Source organism: Crinia signifera, chromosome 2 (genome assembly GCF_055691185.1).
Source record: "Crinia signifera chromosome 2, ASM5569118v1, whole genome shotgun sequence".
Lineage (NCBI taxonomy): Eukaryota > Metazoa > Chordata > Amphibia > Anura > Myobatrachidae > Crinia > Crinia signifera.
The window spans coordinates 230,816,699-230,834,982 of record NC_139218.1 but is presented as its reverse complement, the minus strand read 5'-3'; the positions used below and the strand labels follow the sequence as shown (position 1 = coordinate 230,834,982).

At 45.3% G+C, this 18,284-nt stretch overlaps 1 protein-coding gene across 1 annotated transcript in view; it reads left to right on the top strand.

Moving 5' to 3' along the window:
- Positions 1 to 15,162, top strand: part of CYBB (cytochrome b-245 beta chain) — a 69,003-nt gene extending 53,841 nt beyond the window's left edge. The window contains exons 10-14 of the mRNA XM_083173992.1: positions 7,015 to 7,268; positions 8,989 to 9,151; positions 10,349 to 10,495; positions 11,782 to 11,906; positions 13,194 to 15,162. Of these exons, the coding sequence (XP_083030118.1) occupies positions 7,015 to 7,268; positions 8,989 to 9,151; positions 10,349 to 10,495; positions 11,782 to 11,906; positions 13,194 to 13,320 (816 nt within the window). The 3' untranslated portion in view covers positions 13,321 to 15,162. The remainder of the gene's footprint in view (positions 1 to 7,014; positions 7,269 to 8,988; positions 9,152 to 10,348; positions 10,496 to 11,781; positions 11,907 to 13,193) is intronic.
- The last annotated feature ends 3,122 nt before the right edge of the window (positions 15,163 to 18,284 follow it).

Genomic DNA, 18,284 nt, shown 5'->3' with positions numbered 1-18,284 from the left:
AGCGCAGACGCCTTTCCAGATGCAGCGAGCAGGGCCGCTGCTAGGGTGTTCAGCGCCCTCCTGCACAATCTATATTTGCGCCCTCCCTCTGCTAAAGGGATAGCACGCACAAATAAAGGGTGTGGTATCATAAGGAATGGGTATAGCCCAATCAAATAAAACCATACATTAGAACATTCTTATTTACATTAAATTGCACATAGTGCCCCTGATTTACAATACGCCACTTACAGTAGTAGTGACACTTTTACATAAAGCACACAGTAGTGCCCCATATACACAATGCCCGCAGAAGTAGTACCACTTAAACACAATGCACAGTATTGCCACTGAAAACACCCACAACTGCCCCCTTATACATAACACCCACAGTAGCACCCATTACACATAAAATCCACAGTAGTTCACATATGTAAATAGCAAAATCTGAGCGCTAGGGACAGGTGTATTGTGCTGTACACAGGTGGCTGCCTTCTGGGAGAGGGTTGCCGCCCTCAATAAAGAGAAGTACAAGAAAAAAGAGCCAGTGGGCGCCTCCTGTATACTAGTAAACAATTTAATAAACAAATAATTTATAACATAAAACAATAAATTGCATGCATGCAATATCACAATATTACATTAAAAGGCCATATCAATGCATTAGCATGAGAATAAAAATGTAACATATAGTTACCAAGTCCTAAATTGGACAAATTGGACAGGTGTAACAGTCACACGATGGGGAATGATTTCCCAAAGCACAATTTGGGGTAAGCCGTATTTTGTAAATCCTCCCAAACAGGATGAGCGGTGAGCAGATAGGGCTTTTTAATCACTTCTCAGATGTAGATGACCATTAATGGTTGAAGGTGCTTGGTCGCTTTATCAGATCGTTGGCACTGTCTCCCAAAAGTCTCTGCAGTGTGTACTGTGTTGCAGAGACTTTTGGGACACAGGGCCAACGATCTGGTAAAGCGACCAAGCACCTTCAACCAATAATGGTCATCTACATCTGAGAAGTGAGCCGAGCACCTCCTATCACAGCTCGGCACATGCTTTCCTGTCAATGTGCTGAGTTGAAGGTGGGAGGGGCTGGCACCGCAGGAGGAACTAGGAAGTTGCAGCGACTTCTCCTGCTGCTGCTCTCAGCACTCAATGTAATCCCTCCCCTCTGCTTTTGGCACCGCTGCTGTCCTACACTGACAGGTGCAGCAGCAGCGCGAATCCCTGCAGACAGCAGCAGTGTCACAGAGCAGGGAGAGTGCCTTTACAGCCCGGCACCTCCCTGCTTTGCAGGCTCTGCTGAGCAGGTAGCGTCGGTCCTGGCAGCGAGCATGCAGTTCTGCCACCTATGTGTAGCCAGGATGCTGCCTACTGACCAATGTGAACACAGTGTGCTCAAGCAAGGGGGCCAAGGAATTGTGCTTCAAAGATTCCCCAAATCTCGGGGCCCATTACAAGTGTTCCCTTTGACCTCCCCTGATTCTGGGTCGACCCCCTATTTGAAAACTGGCTAATATTAATCTCGGTACTTGTTTCCTAGCACGGCCACATATCTTATGGATCGTGTACCTTTAGTTAAGGTACACGATCCATAAGATGGACCCGATTTCCTTTGAAATCAGGTCCATTTGGCCGGCTAGGACAAAATATCGGGGGCATCGCGTCGGTCGGGACCGTTAACAATGGTCCCGACGCGACCGACGCGATGCCCGCGATTTCCCCATAGACTTCAATGTTAAAAAATATTTTAACATTGAAATCGTGTCGGGAAAGGTAAAATATCGGGGGCATCGCGTCGGTCGGGACCATTAACATAGGTCCCGACGCGATGCCCCCGATTTTTACATAGGCTTCAATGTTAAAAGATTTTTTAACATTGAAATCCTGAAAAAATGTGAAAAATGTGAAATGGGCCAATATGACCCATTTCACATTTTAGATGTCCCCGTCGTCACCCCACGATAGACGCCAACCCGAAGCGTGGCGAGCGCAGCGAGCCCGCGAGGGGCGGCGGTGCGCGTCCTCCGACCTTTTCATTCCCCTACTATCCACGTCGGCGTGGAGTTGAGAATAGAATAGTGTGGCGAGCGCAGCGAGCTACCGAGCCCGAAGCGTGGCGAGGGGACGCGGATACCTTCACAGTTATACGCGTCCCCTCGCGGGCTTCACAGGTGTCCGTGGCGACGCGGACACCTGTGAAGTCCGCGAAGGGACGCGTTTACCTGTGAAGGTATCCGCGTCCCCTCGTGGGGCTCGCTGCGCTCGCCACGCTTCGGGCTCGGTGGCTCGCTGCGCTCGCCACACTATTCTATTCTCAACTCCACGCCGACGTGGATAGTAGGGGAATGAAAAGGTCGGAGGACGCGCACCGCCGCCCCTCGCGGGCTCGCTGCGCTCGCCACGCTTCGGGTTGGCGTCTATCGTGGGGTGGGGTGTACGCCGGGACATTTGGGGGGGTTGGGAATATTTTACATTGAATCCAATGTAAAATCGGGTCCCAGGGACCCGATTTACATTTAATTAAAAAAAAAAAATCGGGTCCAAAATCGGTCGGTCGCGACGATCGCATCGCATGCGACCAAATCGCATGCGATGCGATCGACCCGATTTTTCCGACACGACCACCCCGATGTAAATCGGTGTGGCCGTGCTAGGAAACAAGTACCTTAATCTCATACTAACAAATGTAAAACAAATACAGTAACCCCCATTTGACTCATCTCACAATACACAATAACAGCACACACACACATACACACCCCTCCTCCCCACATAACCCCCAACACTTGTCATAAACACTCAAAGCACACACGCCCCTGCCACTGACAACCTCTTCACACACAATAGCTCTGTCACCTACAGACAGAACACATATACATACAAACACAATGACAGCACATTTACACACTGACAGGCAGCACACATGCAAGCACCCCCCCCCCCCCAACAACCCCTTCCCATACACAGGCCCCCCCCCCCCCCTACCTCTGTCACATACAGACATCACACATACAAACACATTGACAGCATATATACAACTTGACAGCACACATGCATGTGCCATCCCCCCCCCCCCCAAAAAAAAATATATATATATATACACACTAATCCCCTCAGGTGACTTCATAGACTCACTATGGTGGTTTAGGCTCATAGCTGCAGAAGTGCCACAGTATATAGCAGCAGCCGGATCACCTTTCTTCAGGGGATGTCAGGGAGGCAGCAGGCTGTTTGAGCAGATTGCGTGTGTCCAGTGTCACTGACAAGTAAGAGGATATGTGGCGTAGCGCTGCTACTGTCCGCTGTGTGGGGAAGGGAGGGTCCGCTGAAGGACCTTGAATGGCAGGATTTTTTTTCCTGTTTAGAGTAGCAGCACTAGAGGTGATGTGGGCCTATTTCATTGCTGTATTAAGCCTTCGGGGTGCCCAGGGCACTTTAGACAGGGGGTGCCCTCCCACTTGTCATTACTGGCCTCAAACTGCATGGGAGAATATTGCAATGTCAAAACACAGAGTAAAGGCAGTATAAACTTGGTCAATGGGTAACTGCAGGGGGATTAATACATATTAATATATTAATATTATTAATATATATATATATAGGAGACCTCACAGGGTCAGCGCTGCCTCTGATTAAAAACCCTCCCATGACTAGGCCGCTGCTACTGCCATCCTCCATGGGCCTGAGAAGCATGTGGTGAGCTCCACCAATCAGAGCTCAGCACAAGTCTCTCAGCCTCTGAACTCCTTGTCTCATGGGACTTAGTCAACTTTCAGTAACTTTCACTGTGCACTTGTGCAGTCAGTGTGCCTTGGCTCCCGATGCTCAGCACCATTAATAAATGTCACATTGGCATTTAGAAAGAGCTGCAGCACTACCCCACGCCCATGCACAAAACTTTTAGCTAAAAAAAAAAAAAAATGCCGACCACAGGGGGGCCCTAGATAGATGGGGGCCCAGGGCTACTGGCCTATTTTGATGGGTGGCCTGGAGCTGCAGCTCCATCCGACCCATTGTTAATCCGCCCCTGTATACAGCAGTGTACATGTATACAGAAGATAGATAGATAGATAGATAGATAGATAGATAGATAGATAGATACACACACACACACACACAGTATACAGCAGTTTTTGGGGACATTCCCACATCCGGGGCCGGCTGTGCCCTGCGCGGGGGGGGGGGGGAGGCAGTTGGGAGTCCCCACTGACACCCATGAATACAATCGCACAGTGTCTATTCATGCCCCACAGCAACCAGAATGGGGTGTGGCCTCGCAGGATAGCTGCGAGTATAGGCCACACGGTACTTGTTTAGTTTCATGGCGACAGTGTATCAGTCGCAGCAGCGTCTGTGTTCCCTTGTGGGGCTCGCTTCGCTCGCCCACGCTACGCTCGCCACGCTATCTAAAATCAACTCCATGCCAACGTGGATAGTGGGGGTATGAACTATTCACGTTGGTATGGACTTTATTTTACAAAGTTTGCCGAAACCGGAAGTAGCGGCAGCTGTGAAACTAAACAAGAACCGGCCACACCCCCAAAATATCCAACACGCCTCCGGCGTGCATGTGAGCGTCCCCCCTGCTCCAGCTTTAAAGTTGGGAGGTATGCATACTGGACACTCACCTTGCTCCTGCAGGAGACAGGCACTGCCTCACCCAACTTGTAGGCCCACGCTCAGCCTTTGAGGAGCTGCGTACTGACGCTGAAGCTCTGTAACAGCCCCTTTGATGGTGTAATGTCGTACCTGGTTTCCTCGGTCTACTGGACCGGTTCTTGACTCGATGATCTCTTCTTCCTGATGGGAGCCTGTAGCAGAAGAATGAACACCCCGAGCAATGCACACAACAACCAACATACACAATGACGGTGACAACAGTATTTATTAACCAGGGAACTGGTCACCACTGCAAATCAATTAGGTTAATTTTAGGTATATGCAACAAGCATCACATTACAGGTTATGCAATTAAAGGGCAATGCAATCAATAAGGCTTCGGTCGTAAATATCATAACGATTAATCATTCAGGCAGACAATCACTGTACTACTATGCTATCTATACCATTCAAGTTATTCAGAGCATGAACTGTCCTGCTCCTAAATGTCCTCCAAGGATAATGAAGAGTTAAATTGGAACTGTGCACAGTTTATTGTAATCCACAAATAGGGGGGCACTGTAGATCATGCGTGTCATATCAGAGTCACCAATAGAGGGCGCATTGGATGTAGGCAATGACAGTTTCTACTAAAAGAGGGAACTTTGCAATAACAGCTCTCACCAATGTATGTAAAAAGTAGCTGAAGTAGGGATATATATACATATATATAAAACCCCAAAGTTTAAAGTCTTGTGTAGAAATAAACACAATGGCAGTTAGAATCTTGGGCAATAATCACACACTTTCCTCTCAGAATGGCAATATCCCCTCCAGAAACTTGTGCAAGTGTTCTTCTAGTCAGCGCCGGTGGGGGGGGGGGGGGGGGGGTGTACCTGTCCTGCGGCTGTGTATATAAAGCTTGCGGCGGCGGCAGCGTGGGGTCCCAGCAGTCAAGAAATAACGAGCGCTATCCGCCTGGCTACGCGGTAGCGCTTCTGTTGTGAAAACACGGGCCGCACGGCGCACGCTGATTGGCTGAATCTCAGCCAATCAGCGTGCGGCCAGTGTTTCCACAACAGAAGCGCTTCCGCGTAGCCAGGCGGATAGCGCTCGTTATTTCTTGACTGCAGGGACCCCCCGCTGCCGCCGCAAGCTTTATATACACAGCCGCAGGACAGGTACATCCGCGGCACGGGGGGGGGGGGGGGCAAAATGCCGCCCTCCAGTGGCCGGTGCCCTAGGCAAATGCCTAGATTTGCCTAGTGGTGGCGCCGGCCCTGCTTCTAGTTGGAGATAGGTTGGATAACCTGTAGCTGGCCCAAACACTCCCTTTAAATGGCTTGATCAGAGGTCACAGACGTCTGTCTATATAGGTAGTATATAGGTAGTATTCACTCAGTCTCCCACACAAAACTGTGTCCGTCTGCAGGATTCCTCTTTCTGAATAGGACCTTCCACTCTGCACCAACTGTTAGGCACATGCTGAGACAGGGGTTTCTCCTGCACTGCTTTCTATACTTCTTTATGCCTGTAATTAGATGGCTGTGTTGACACTTCTATCAGCACTGCATCACCAGTCCTGACTTCTGTGATCCTTCCAGTATCTCATGTGGGCTCTCTCTGTGCTTGCAGACTTTGAAGGGCTATATATCGCCTCTCTCTGTCTGGGTCAACATTCCACATTCAGGGTTCCCACTTTTGCAGGAACAATCTAAAAAATCTAAAAGGGGTATAAAACCACTTTTCCACCAAACTTAGGGCCTTATTCTAGTTCACTCTTTCTGGCAAAATCCTTCTTAGATGGACAAAACCATGTGCACTGCAGGTGGGGCAGATGTAAAATATGCAGAGAGAATTAGATTTGGGTGGGGGTTTACTTCAAAGTGAGATCTATATTGCAGTGTAAAAATAAAGCAACCAATATTTACCCTGCACAGAAACAAAATAACTCACCCAAATCGAATTCTCTCTGCACAAGTTGCATCTGCCTCCCTGCAGTGCACATAGTTTTGTCCATCTAAGAAGGATTTTGACAGAAAGAGTGAACTAGGATAAGGCCCTTAATACCTAGATTGAGGTTTAGTGGGGAAGGATCAGATCAAAATGACCCGGGTAATGTTACCTGGGGATCCAACCCTGATAGCGGTGTTCCTATAATACAGCAATGTGAGGTATCTGTCTTAACAGCAATCTTTTGTACCAAGCAGCAAAATAATGAATTTAATAAATACTGTCAAGTTCCTTTTAAAAATATCTAAATAAATGTATGAGTTATTGTAGAGGTAACAATGCTTGCAATGCTTGCACATGATAATACTTGGCAATATAAGCTAAACTACACAGTCCCCTTAAGCACAGATATACTTTCACTTTAGAATATTCAAAGAGTTTGACCGTATTGACCTTGTGGATTCTTTGTATCATTAGGTTGTTACACATCCATTTAAAACAATAGAGCTGCAAATGAAGAAGAAGGGTTTTAAAATGGAAGTTGGGCAGTACATCTTTGTCCAGTGCCCTGCAGTATCCAGCTTGGAGTGGCATCCATTCACCTTGACTTCTGCCCCAGAGGAAGATTTTTTCAGCATTCACATCCGAATAGTTGGAGACTGGACAGAGGGTTTGTTCAAGGCTTGTGGATGTGACAAGACTGAATTTCAGGATGCATGGAAACTACCAAAGTAATTACTGATGAAACATATCAGATTGTCAAATTCTGCATATACTGTAGGGTTGTGTGGTCATTTTATGTACTGGAAGGCTCAGACTGTACCAGTACAGGCGAAGAATGAATTGATTACATTCCGATATCTCTCACATTTACATGCATGGTAAATATGAGAAACCTACATATAAATCTAGCACCATAGATGTAAATCCATAGTTTACATAATGAACAATACATCACAGCTCTAAAGCAATATAATTGCTTTCCAGTGGCAGGCTGCATCCTCCTGAATAAATGGTTCAGCCTAAAGAATAACTGTGTCCCCAGGAGAAAGGGCTAGATACCTGTAGAAAAGGTTGATGGGGATTTTTAATGAAAGGGGTTTTCCAAGAATACTGTATCTGTATGTTATTGAGGGGCATATTTATCACAAACTGCATTATAAATGCTATTATCATGTGAGAATTTTGCCAGAACTTACAGTGAGGCAATCATATATACCATGGGTCCTCAAACTGCGGCCCTCCAGATGTTGTGAAACTACAAATCCCAGCATGCCTTGCCACAGTTTTGATATAAGGGAGTGTTAAAACTGTGGCAAGGCATGCTGGGATTTGTAGTTTCACAACATCTGGAGGGCCGCAGTTTGAGGACCCATGATATATACCAACGGAATTGTTTAGGTATCAGTTGAGAGCCTGCCAGGAAGCCCTGTCCTGGCAAATAGGTGATAGCAAGGTATTAGCTACCATTTCCACATTATTTCTAGGTATGGATCCAGTGGTCTAATACATGCCTCTGTATGACCTGATGAGGTGGAACAATGCAGAACACTAGCCTATTGCTTATTAAAGTTATTGGAAGATGGTGTTAACTACCTGGCCAAACCCTTTGCTTTCCAGAGCTTGGTGAATCTTACAATTAAGCAGCCCCATAAAGACCTATGGGGACTAATTTGGCAAATGAAACTAGAGTTACTACAGTAGACATCAGAGAACTCTGTTGCGGATCCCCCTTGTGTGTATCCCTCCCTCCACCCAAAGTGGCATACCCTGCCTAATTATTTTGATAAATGTGCCCCTAAATGTGATATGTATCTTTGGCTTTAATGTGTAAACACTCCTGTTTATTGTAGTTATTGCTAGATAAATTCAGCAAAACTTATCACCCAGTGTGGCTATTGTCAGCAAAAAGATGTGACCCAATGAAAATTGTGTCATCCAACCTCAGACATAGGAGACTCTGCTGAAAGAATTCAGATATCTCCTAGAGCTTGTATGCAGTGGCGTAACTATTAAATCTGCGCACCCCCCACCTGTCAAAAATGTTGGCAGCGCCCCCCCCCCCCATAGGGTAAACAAACCTGCCCCCCCCACCCCAGTGTGGCCGTTACCTCCGAGTCCTCCCGCCAGCGCTCCTGTCTGCGCGGGTCCCGGCTCTCCCGGCTACTGCTGCTATTGGGAAGTGGCACTCGGAAAATGGCTGTCCCCATACAGCAGACCGTTTTTAAGGTTGCTAGAGGAGGCCGCTGCCTCCTCTAGCAACCTTAAAAATGGTCTGCTGTATGGGGGCAGCCATTTTCCGAGTGTCACTTCTCATAAGTTTATAGCTAGTATATATTCTACTTTCTACTTGCTGTAGTTTTACTTCAATTTGTTTGACTATGACTGTGCGCAAAGATTTAATGGTAAATAAGAAAATATAACAGTTATTCTGTAAATTTTTTACCCAAGGCTTTCAGTGGATGGACCTTTTGGAACAGCCAGTGAGGATGTGTTCAGTTATGAAGTAGCAGTGCTAGTTGGAGCTGGCATTGGAGTCACCCCATTCGCTTCTGTCCTGAAATCTGTCTGGTATAAATATTGTAGTAATGCATCAACTCTGAGGCTAAAAAAGGTATGTACAGTGACATACTGTAGGTTATGTAGATACTCTCTATGCTATTTTGTAGTAAGGGTGCCAGTATAATGGTCAGGAGGTGACAGCCTTCTAATAATTTCTTAGGCACCCCAAGGTCAAGAGAATTAAAGCCTTTTCTTAGACTTTTGGTGTTCATCACTCAACTAGTTTTTACCATAAAATGCACAGAAATTCATTGCAAGTGTATCAAATCCGGAACCGCCCACAAAACCTTTGTAAGCTTTCCTATATAATTATATCCCAGTCAACACATCCTCTCATTGGGCGAGATGCAAGAAAGTTAAATATTCGGCCAAACTTTCGGAAGTTTGGCCCCAGTCTGCATATGCACCAAGCCTGGAATGCGATACATTCCGGGGCTTGGATGTGGTGGGCATAAGCCACGTGCAAATCAGCATTGCCCATAGAACCCATTGCATATTTCTGCTGAGAGGGATCCTCACAAGAGGTCCGAATGCCTGCATTGTCCAAACTGCACCCATGCAATGCCAGATTGACTCCCCGGCCCTTAAAATGAGCCTGAAACTGAATTAGTCCCAATATTCTGTGTTACATCAAGTCAATAAGAAGCACTATGAGTCAGCATTGTATATTATATGAAGGCAATTCATTGCTTTTTACTGTCGAATGGTGGACTAGTATAAATGTGTGGCATTGTTAAGGCATATTATGTTAGGGTGCGCTGCATTACAATAACTGAGTTTGCAATATAAACAAAAAGCACAAGGGAGATATTCTGTTGAATATTTTATATTTGAATAAATGTAATCACAACATTATTAATACATAGTGCTGCTGTGCATAACAAGTACTGCATAAAAGCAACGTCACAACACAGAACTCCTTTTGCTAAAAAAAAAAAAAAATACATACTGTAGTTCTGCAACTTATCATAGCAGCCTAGATATACTGTATCCGGGAGAGGGCAGCCAGTTCCTTCAGGCAGATGTACATGCAATGCCTGTATTTGGTCCCATGGACACCCACCAACAGGGGGTTATGGGAGAAGACCAGCATTCCAGGAGGCTTTCCCCCCCTTCTGGGGGGCCTGGAGGAGGCCCTGATTTCCGGGACCCTCCTGGCCATTCCGGGAGGGTAGGCAACCATGACTATATATGAACATTCTTTTATTTTAGATGTATTTTGAATCTTTGACTATTCTATATATTTCAGATCTATTTCTACTGGTTGTGCCGAGACACACAGGCATTTGAATGGTTTGCAGATTTGCTACAGTCTCTGGAGACTCAAATGCAAGAGAGCAATAATGCAGATTTCCTCAGCTACAACATCTATCTCACCGGATGGGATGAAACCCAGGCAATAACACTTTGCAGTTTGCTATACACAAATTAATTTGTTAATGTTAAAAATATGTTTGGTACTTATGTAGTAGATGGGTGCCCACTAAGCAATTTGCTTAGTGAGCTATTCTGCGTAGGTAAATCGCATCGCACGGGCCATTTTAAGGGCAGTGCGATGCGATTTGCCTATGTAATTTATTCACTGCTATCTTAGCCCGCATCGCAGCTCCCGCAAAATCGCATGCGATCGCATGCGATTTTATAGGGTGTATGATGCCATTACATTAGCTATACAATAATAGCATTGTATGACATACAATGAGGTTTTAGGCACCCCCCCCACTATCTGCACCACCTCGAAGCATGGGGAGCGGCGGTAGAACGCATCCTCTGACTATCCACGTCGGCGTGGAGTTAATGTTACATAGTGTGGCGAGCGCAGCGAGCCACCGAGCCCGAAGCGTGGCGAGCAAAGCCCTTTAGAAACCTTGCCTCAGATCCTGTCAGAGCCACCATTAGGTTGACATGCAGGAAGGTCGACATGAGTCTAGGTTGGCATGGGTTAGGTCAACAGGGTCATTAGTTCAACAGGGTTATTAAGTCGACATGGTTTAGGTCGACAGTCAAAAGGTCGACGTGCTGTTTAAAAAAAAAATTTGAGCCGACATGTGCTGACGGCAGTATTTCATGCCCTACCATCCACTAGGGCGTGGTGGGAGAATAAAATAGTGTGCTGAGCATAGCGAGGCACCGTGCCCGAAGCAACGCGAGCGCTGCAAGCGTAGCAAGGTGCTACGTTTCAGTGTCCATGACGGTGTGAGCGATCCGTACGGAAGGCGGGGCTAAGAACATTCGGTTCCTGTCCGAAAATATGCATCTGACCGATTCAACCAGAATAAGGCCCTAATTGCCACACTTGAAATAAACTCTAGACCTTGCCAGCTGAATTAAATAAATAACAAATAAATAGCTTAGACAGTTCCATTGAGCAGCTTTTAAATCAAATGTCCAATTATTATTAGTCCATTGAAAAAGAGTCGGCTACATATTAACAGCTGTAATTCCTAAACCGATCCACCCTACCAGAGGGGATGTGAATACCTTCAAATTAAACCTGAATATTAAAACCACATTCATTATATAACTGTAACTTGAATAGGTCTTGGTAAACTAAAATAGCAAATGGTGTGTCATTGTTCAACTATAGATGGAAGTGTGTGTGTGTGTATACAGTATGTATATATATATAATATATGTATGTGTATATATCAGTTATTTATATGGACTTTTCATTTCCCCCAGGCTACAGCATTCTCCTTACACCATGACCAAGAGAAGGATGTGATCACCGGCCTGAAGCAGAAGACCTTGTATGGGAGACCAAACTGGGAAAATGAGTTTAAAAACATTAAAAGTGCACATGCAAGGTATGTCCCATTTCTCTACCATGTGGGGGTGACTGTATGCAATATTACTAAACATTACAGGTGCATGCAAATAAAAGCCAGTTTGCGTAGGCAGGCAAAATCATTTGATGGTCGGCGACCATCGAAAGGTTTGTCCTGCTGTGGAGGCATGCGAGGGTATGTGTTTTTGTTACACATCCCCTCGCATGATACCGAGTGGAATCGGCGGCGGAAGTTATTTTGGGGGGAGGCGGCATCTCATGTGCTCGGTAAGATGTGATGTTCGCAGCTTACCCAGGAAAACTGAATCAGGCCCAATATGTAGATGTTAAATGGTTGTTATCAACAAATTCTCTTCCCGTCCACTTCTCCACTCTTATCACTTCTTTATACGTCCCATGGTTGGTACTATCTCTTCAAGGCTAAGTACATCTGCCAGTGTCAGCGTTGGGGCTTGTTTTTCTCCTGCTGTATATAGACTTTGCACATAATAAAACTACTGTATAGTCATGTGCCTTACCAAGTGCATTATGACATTTATACATGTTATTGATCTGTGCATGCCATCATAAAAATCACATGAGTCCAATCTGCTGATCACCAGACACCGATGATCAGTGATCCGCCATGAATTAGGCAAAATAAAAAAGTTAACAAACCCTGACTCAGCAATCCCTATCAATTGGGGAATCGAGGATCTTCAACATGTTACATTTCCCTGATCCTCCAACCTAGGCATCAGCAAAACAGGGCGTACCCCTTAAGCAGAGTTATTTACTTCTACCACACACAAATACTATGGCTTTGTATGCAAGGGAAATATAAAGATATACAGTATATTTAGGTATTCAAAAGATGAAGCACAAAAATGTAAATTTAAGAGTGTTGTATGAACTAAAGCTGTGTACGCACGGGGGCGATAGGGGCTGAAATTGCTGGAAATATGGTCGCTGGCGACCATATTGCCAGTGATGGGAGTGTGCCCCGGCGATAAATCGCCGGGTGCGCGCTCCTGTTTTCAGCCCCGTTCTAATTGCTGGTCACAGGAGCTTGCTCCTGCGACCAGCTGATTACCTCTGCGGCACCGCCGGCAGAGGTTCCCTTTCATCAGCGACCATCTCTGGTCGCTGATGAAAAGGAGACACTGAGCAATATATTGCTGAGCAATATATCTCCCCCCGTGTGTGCGCACCTTAAAAGAAGATTCTGTTCTGCACAAAATCATCTGGAGCTGGATCTACTCACAGATTTATTATAATGTGTTTTTACAGCTGTTTTACATTTCTTGTTTTCCATCTCCCTTTAAAGCTCAAGAGTTGGTGTTTTCTTGTGCGGCCCTGAAAACCTTGCTGAGACCCTCAGTAAGCTGTGCATTGGTAACTCAAGCGGCGATCCTAGAGGGGTACACTTCATCTTCAACAAAGAAAACTTCTAGTTTAGTTTCTCATCTAAATGTGTATTTCTGCTATAACTTACAACTGTATTATATGCAAATATAAATTATACACTCGGGGTGATTTTGGTTGGTTTGTAAAAGTAAACTCCTTTTTTAATGGACAAAACAATGTGCACTGCAGGTGGGGCTGATGTAACATGTGCAGAGAGAGTTACACTTAGGTGAGTTATTTTTTTTCTGTGCAGAGTAAATACTGGCTGCTTTATTTCTATGCTGCCATTTAGATTTCAGTTTGACCACACCCACCCAAATGTAACTCTGCACATGTTACATCTGCCCCACCTGCAGTGCACATGGTTTTGCCCATTAATGTAGGAATTTGCTTTGGCAAATCAACCAGAATGAGGCCCTCAGTGTATGTTGTATCAATGGACCATAAAAGATTTTAGCTTGAATAATTGAATGTTTAACATTTTCTTATGCTAAAAGGTTTCACTGTTTCTGTGTAATATTTACTGGTGCTTTGCATAAATTACACATACAAATGATATTTAGTTGTCAGATTTTTTGTTAATTAATATATTGTGACAGTTTCACATACAGAACAAAATACAGCATAGAAAACAAAAAATAGCAAAAGTTAACTAGATAATTAGATAATTGCGTCTTTGTTATATAATATTTTGGTTTACACAGTATCTAAAATGGAAAAATCTCATTAAACTGGATAAATGTAGCGAATCTTGACTCGATGATCATGAACTGAGCGCAAGTCCAAAAGGATTTATTGTATAGTAGAATCTCTATGGAGTATACCGTAGAAATAGTGTACACTTGCTTATAGCAGTATTTTCCGAACTTTTTTGAACCAGGGTGCACTAGCGTATCAATTTTTTTTTACAGGAACCCCTTGGCCAAAAGTTTCCTATTAAAAAAATATTAAATTAAGCTTAGGGGCACCATCGCCTGTGTTATGCAGATCCATTAGGTCTAGTCCATGTGCATGGATATCTGCCTAAAATATACGTTTAAAAATTGCCCCCACCTAGGAGGAGACAGGTGCTGGGGGTCTGACTGCTGGTTATAGATGGAATAGGGCAGCATGATTTGCAGCATGATCCCCCCCTAAGCCTGGCCATCTCACATTCGCAGTGCCTTTCCCTGGCTGCTCATCTCCCCCCACAGCACCCCCACAGCATTGCTCTTCAACCCAACAAATCGTTACTCACCTCCCCTCCCGCTGGCCCTCGCACGGCATCACAAAGAATTATAATTTCCCGCCCAGAATCTGATGTATCCAGCTTAAAAGAGGTGCCAGATCATCAGGTGCAGGAACTTCTGTGGTGTACCTGTACGATGTTACATTATTGTTAGTTTTTGTGTATATATTTCTGCTTGGAGCTTTGTTTACATGCAGTACCAGAGTCAACAAGCTGTAATAGGTTAGTTATTAGCTCAAGAGTGGTATATTTATTAACAGTTATTTTTAATTGATGATAGATTGTTTAATGTTGATCTCTTATCGATGTTGGGTGTGCAGGGCCAACAACACATTTACTAACCAATGATTTTCTTATATTAATTGTTAATGTTAGTAAATGTGTGTTTTAGCCATGGAAGCCCAACATCAATTAAGATCGATCTTACATTGATTATAATCGATCACAATGACCTTTAGTATATATATATATATACCCCATAGAAAATTTAAGGGTGACTTGTTCATAACTTGCACTGGTTACTGATATGTATGTTATGCAATGAAGGTATATAGATAGAAAAATTTGAATTATTGTTCTGCAACAAAAAAAATTGAGATCACTGTGCTACCTACTGTGCTCATACTGTATGAAAAAAAAAATTGTGAATATTAAAAAATAAACAGCATTAAATTGCATCTGTTTCATTGTATATTTATATCAGTGGCGTAACAATAGTGCTGCAGACCCCGCGGTAGCGGGGAGGCGCCAAGTAAGTGTGGGCGCCGGGGTCTGCGGGGCTATTGTTACGCTGCCGCTACCTGCAGGGTACCTGTCCTGGCCGTCACTCTGTGGCCGCCGGCCGGGAGCCGCAGATCTATTAGTCCGGCGCTCCTTATGACAAAATGTCCATCCTTTTGATACACGCACTATGGAGCGCTTCATTTTCTTCTTTTAGATTCCATATATATATATATATATATATATATATATATATATATAGATTCGGGGGTCGGTCGGCACTCTGGTTGCCTGGCTGCAACGGACCGTGTTGCCTTCCCAATGCTGTGATATACAAAGACGTGGAAAGAATGGGCGGCACTCACGGGTTTGAATCCGAAAATCAACTTTAGTGGGGGTGTCACAGGAAAACCAACGTTTCGAGGCTTCTCTGCCTCTTTTTCAAGGTGTGTGTCTTGAAAAAGAGGCAGAGAAGCCTCGAAACGTCGGTTTTCCTGTGACACCCCCACTAAAGTTGATTTTCGGATTCAAACCCGTGAGTGCCGCCCATTCTTTCCACGTCTTTGTATATATATACACACACACACACACACACAAAACTACTACAATTACAGAAAAGACTATAGCCTTAGGGATCATCATCAGTGCTAATAATATTGTAGATGGAATCATCTATTTAAATTGACCCAAAATAAATGTTCAGTTCAATAAAAATGTATTACTGCTATATCTTTGCATACATGTGAAAACATCTCCCTCTTTCTGTAAAAAAGGTTGCCAGAAAAAGTCACTGTTGAAACTTCTTGTTCCATTTATTTTTTGGTGAATTACATGCATGAAGCAATCTGACTTGTGGTTACACGACTACCACTTCCCTAATTACGATTTTCTAATTAAATCCAACCCACCCACACAAAAAAAAACTTTAACGGTAACTTGTCAGAGTTACGCATACTGTAGAGTAAACAATGAATTCATTATCATGCTGTTAAAAATAGCCTTAGAATGATAGACATAGCTCAAGATGTGAATTCAATAAGCCAAATACAGCTTCCGTGCAGTATTTAATGCCGGTGCGAGTGGCCGGCGAGGGGGTTCAACTGCGAGGATCACAGAAAACCAGTGATCCTCGCAGTTTAACCCCCGCGCCGGCCGCTCGCACTATGCAACGTTCCGGGGGAATCCTCGCAGTCACAGAACGGCGAGGATTCCCCTAAACTGCGAGAGCCGCGGCTAGTGCAGCAAACTCGCTGTAATTAGCCTCGATTCTCGCAGCTTTTGGAGGCACATTCGCAAATTCCCCCTCGCTCAAAAAATGGAGCGAGGGGGAATTTGCGAATGAGGGGGGGTCAGTTGAATACTGACAGGGTGAGCGGTGACTGCGAGCAAAAAGTCCTGCTCGCAGTCACCGCTCGCCCACGGCATTGAATATATGCCAAAGTATACAAGCTATATACCCTATTGTAGTTTTAGTATGCCTGAACAACAAAACTATTTTAGCACTAGCACCAATAACAGATGAATGGAGTCTGGGTACTGGGGGTGTGGCCATATTAGGGGGCATGGTCACGCCCACTTTAAAAATAAATGGAAAAAGTATAGACATTTGTCTGCCTCAGCAGCACTGGAAAAGCATACATTCTCCTCACTCAGCAGCTAACTCAGACTTTCCACCTCCCTCCTCATTGCCCATGCTGTGGGTTTAGCACAAGAGTTGTGTTATATGTAGTTCCAGATTATAGCACCAAATACAAGCTATGGACCTGAATTTGATATGGGATTCAGTATTGAATCCCGGCGGTCGGGATCCCGGCGTTCAGAATCCCGACGCCGGAATCCCGACAGCCGAAATGCCGACAAGGGGGGAACGTGGATCGCCCCCCCTTGCGGGCTCGCTGCGCTCGCCACGCAGCGGGCCCGGTGCCTCGCTACGCTCGGCACGCTAATTTATTCTCCCTCCAGGGGTGTCGTGGACACCCCAGGAGGGAGAATGTGTCGGTATTTCGGCGGTCGGGATTCCGGCGTCGGGATTCTGAACGCCGGGATCCCGACCGCCGGGATTTTAACTGCATCCCTTTGATATGTACGCAAACACAATGTTTTCACAGTCGAGCTATTAGTAGTGCACCTGAGTCCCGATGGTGTTACAACAGTGATTGGCAGTCAGGCACTGTTTGGGAGAGGAAATGGGGGCGGGATGGCAAGAAGAAAGGAATGTTTTTACCATTTTGGAGGGGTGTTACTGCTTTCTATTATGATCCTACACACCGTAGAAATGTGTGTGTTGCTATTTACCAGGAGCGGATTGGGAACTAAAAGTGGCCCTGGAAAACCTTTAAAGAAGTGGCCTCACGTGGGCGGCACCAAATCAAATGTAAGCGGAGCCAACAACAAAATAGGCAGGATTAATACATCACTACTGTACATCTGGGTGGAAGCCATATTAAGTGGAGCCCAGAAACACCCCAGAAATTGTGACACCCACTCCTGTCCCTGTAACAGATATCACAATGGATATAGATGTCTTAGATGAGTATTTGCAGCGTCGGGTACTTTGCTCTGTGACCGGCAACGGCTGTTTGTGTGGGAGACAGGAGGGGTCAGGGCCACTGCTCTGGGAAGGCCAGATCATAAAAATAAGTGACTGGCTCATAAGTGGCCTCATAGGTGGGTCGGCCTACCAGGAAACTTCCCTGTAAGGTCTATGGCCAATCCGCCTGTGCTATTTACAAACATGCTTTATAGCTATAGAGGTACACAGACAGTCATTTTTGCATACCCCACAACTTTTGCTATTAACAAATCGGGCCAGAAAAGTGGCGGTGCTAAGGGCAGGGTGGACTTGGCCTCTGGTAGAGGGGGCATGTCATAGTGCAGCGACCCCCATTTTTTTTCCAATTTTCGGGTCATGCCCAGTGCTCCCTTAGTAACTGGGAAGCCCCGGATCCCCTTCCTTCCCTCCCTCCCTGCACTGAAGAGATGTACAGTGTATCTCCTCAGTGATCACCGGCTGCTCTGCAGAACAGAGCAGCTGTGATCTTTAGCTCCACCCAACTGCCCCCC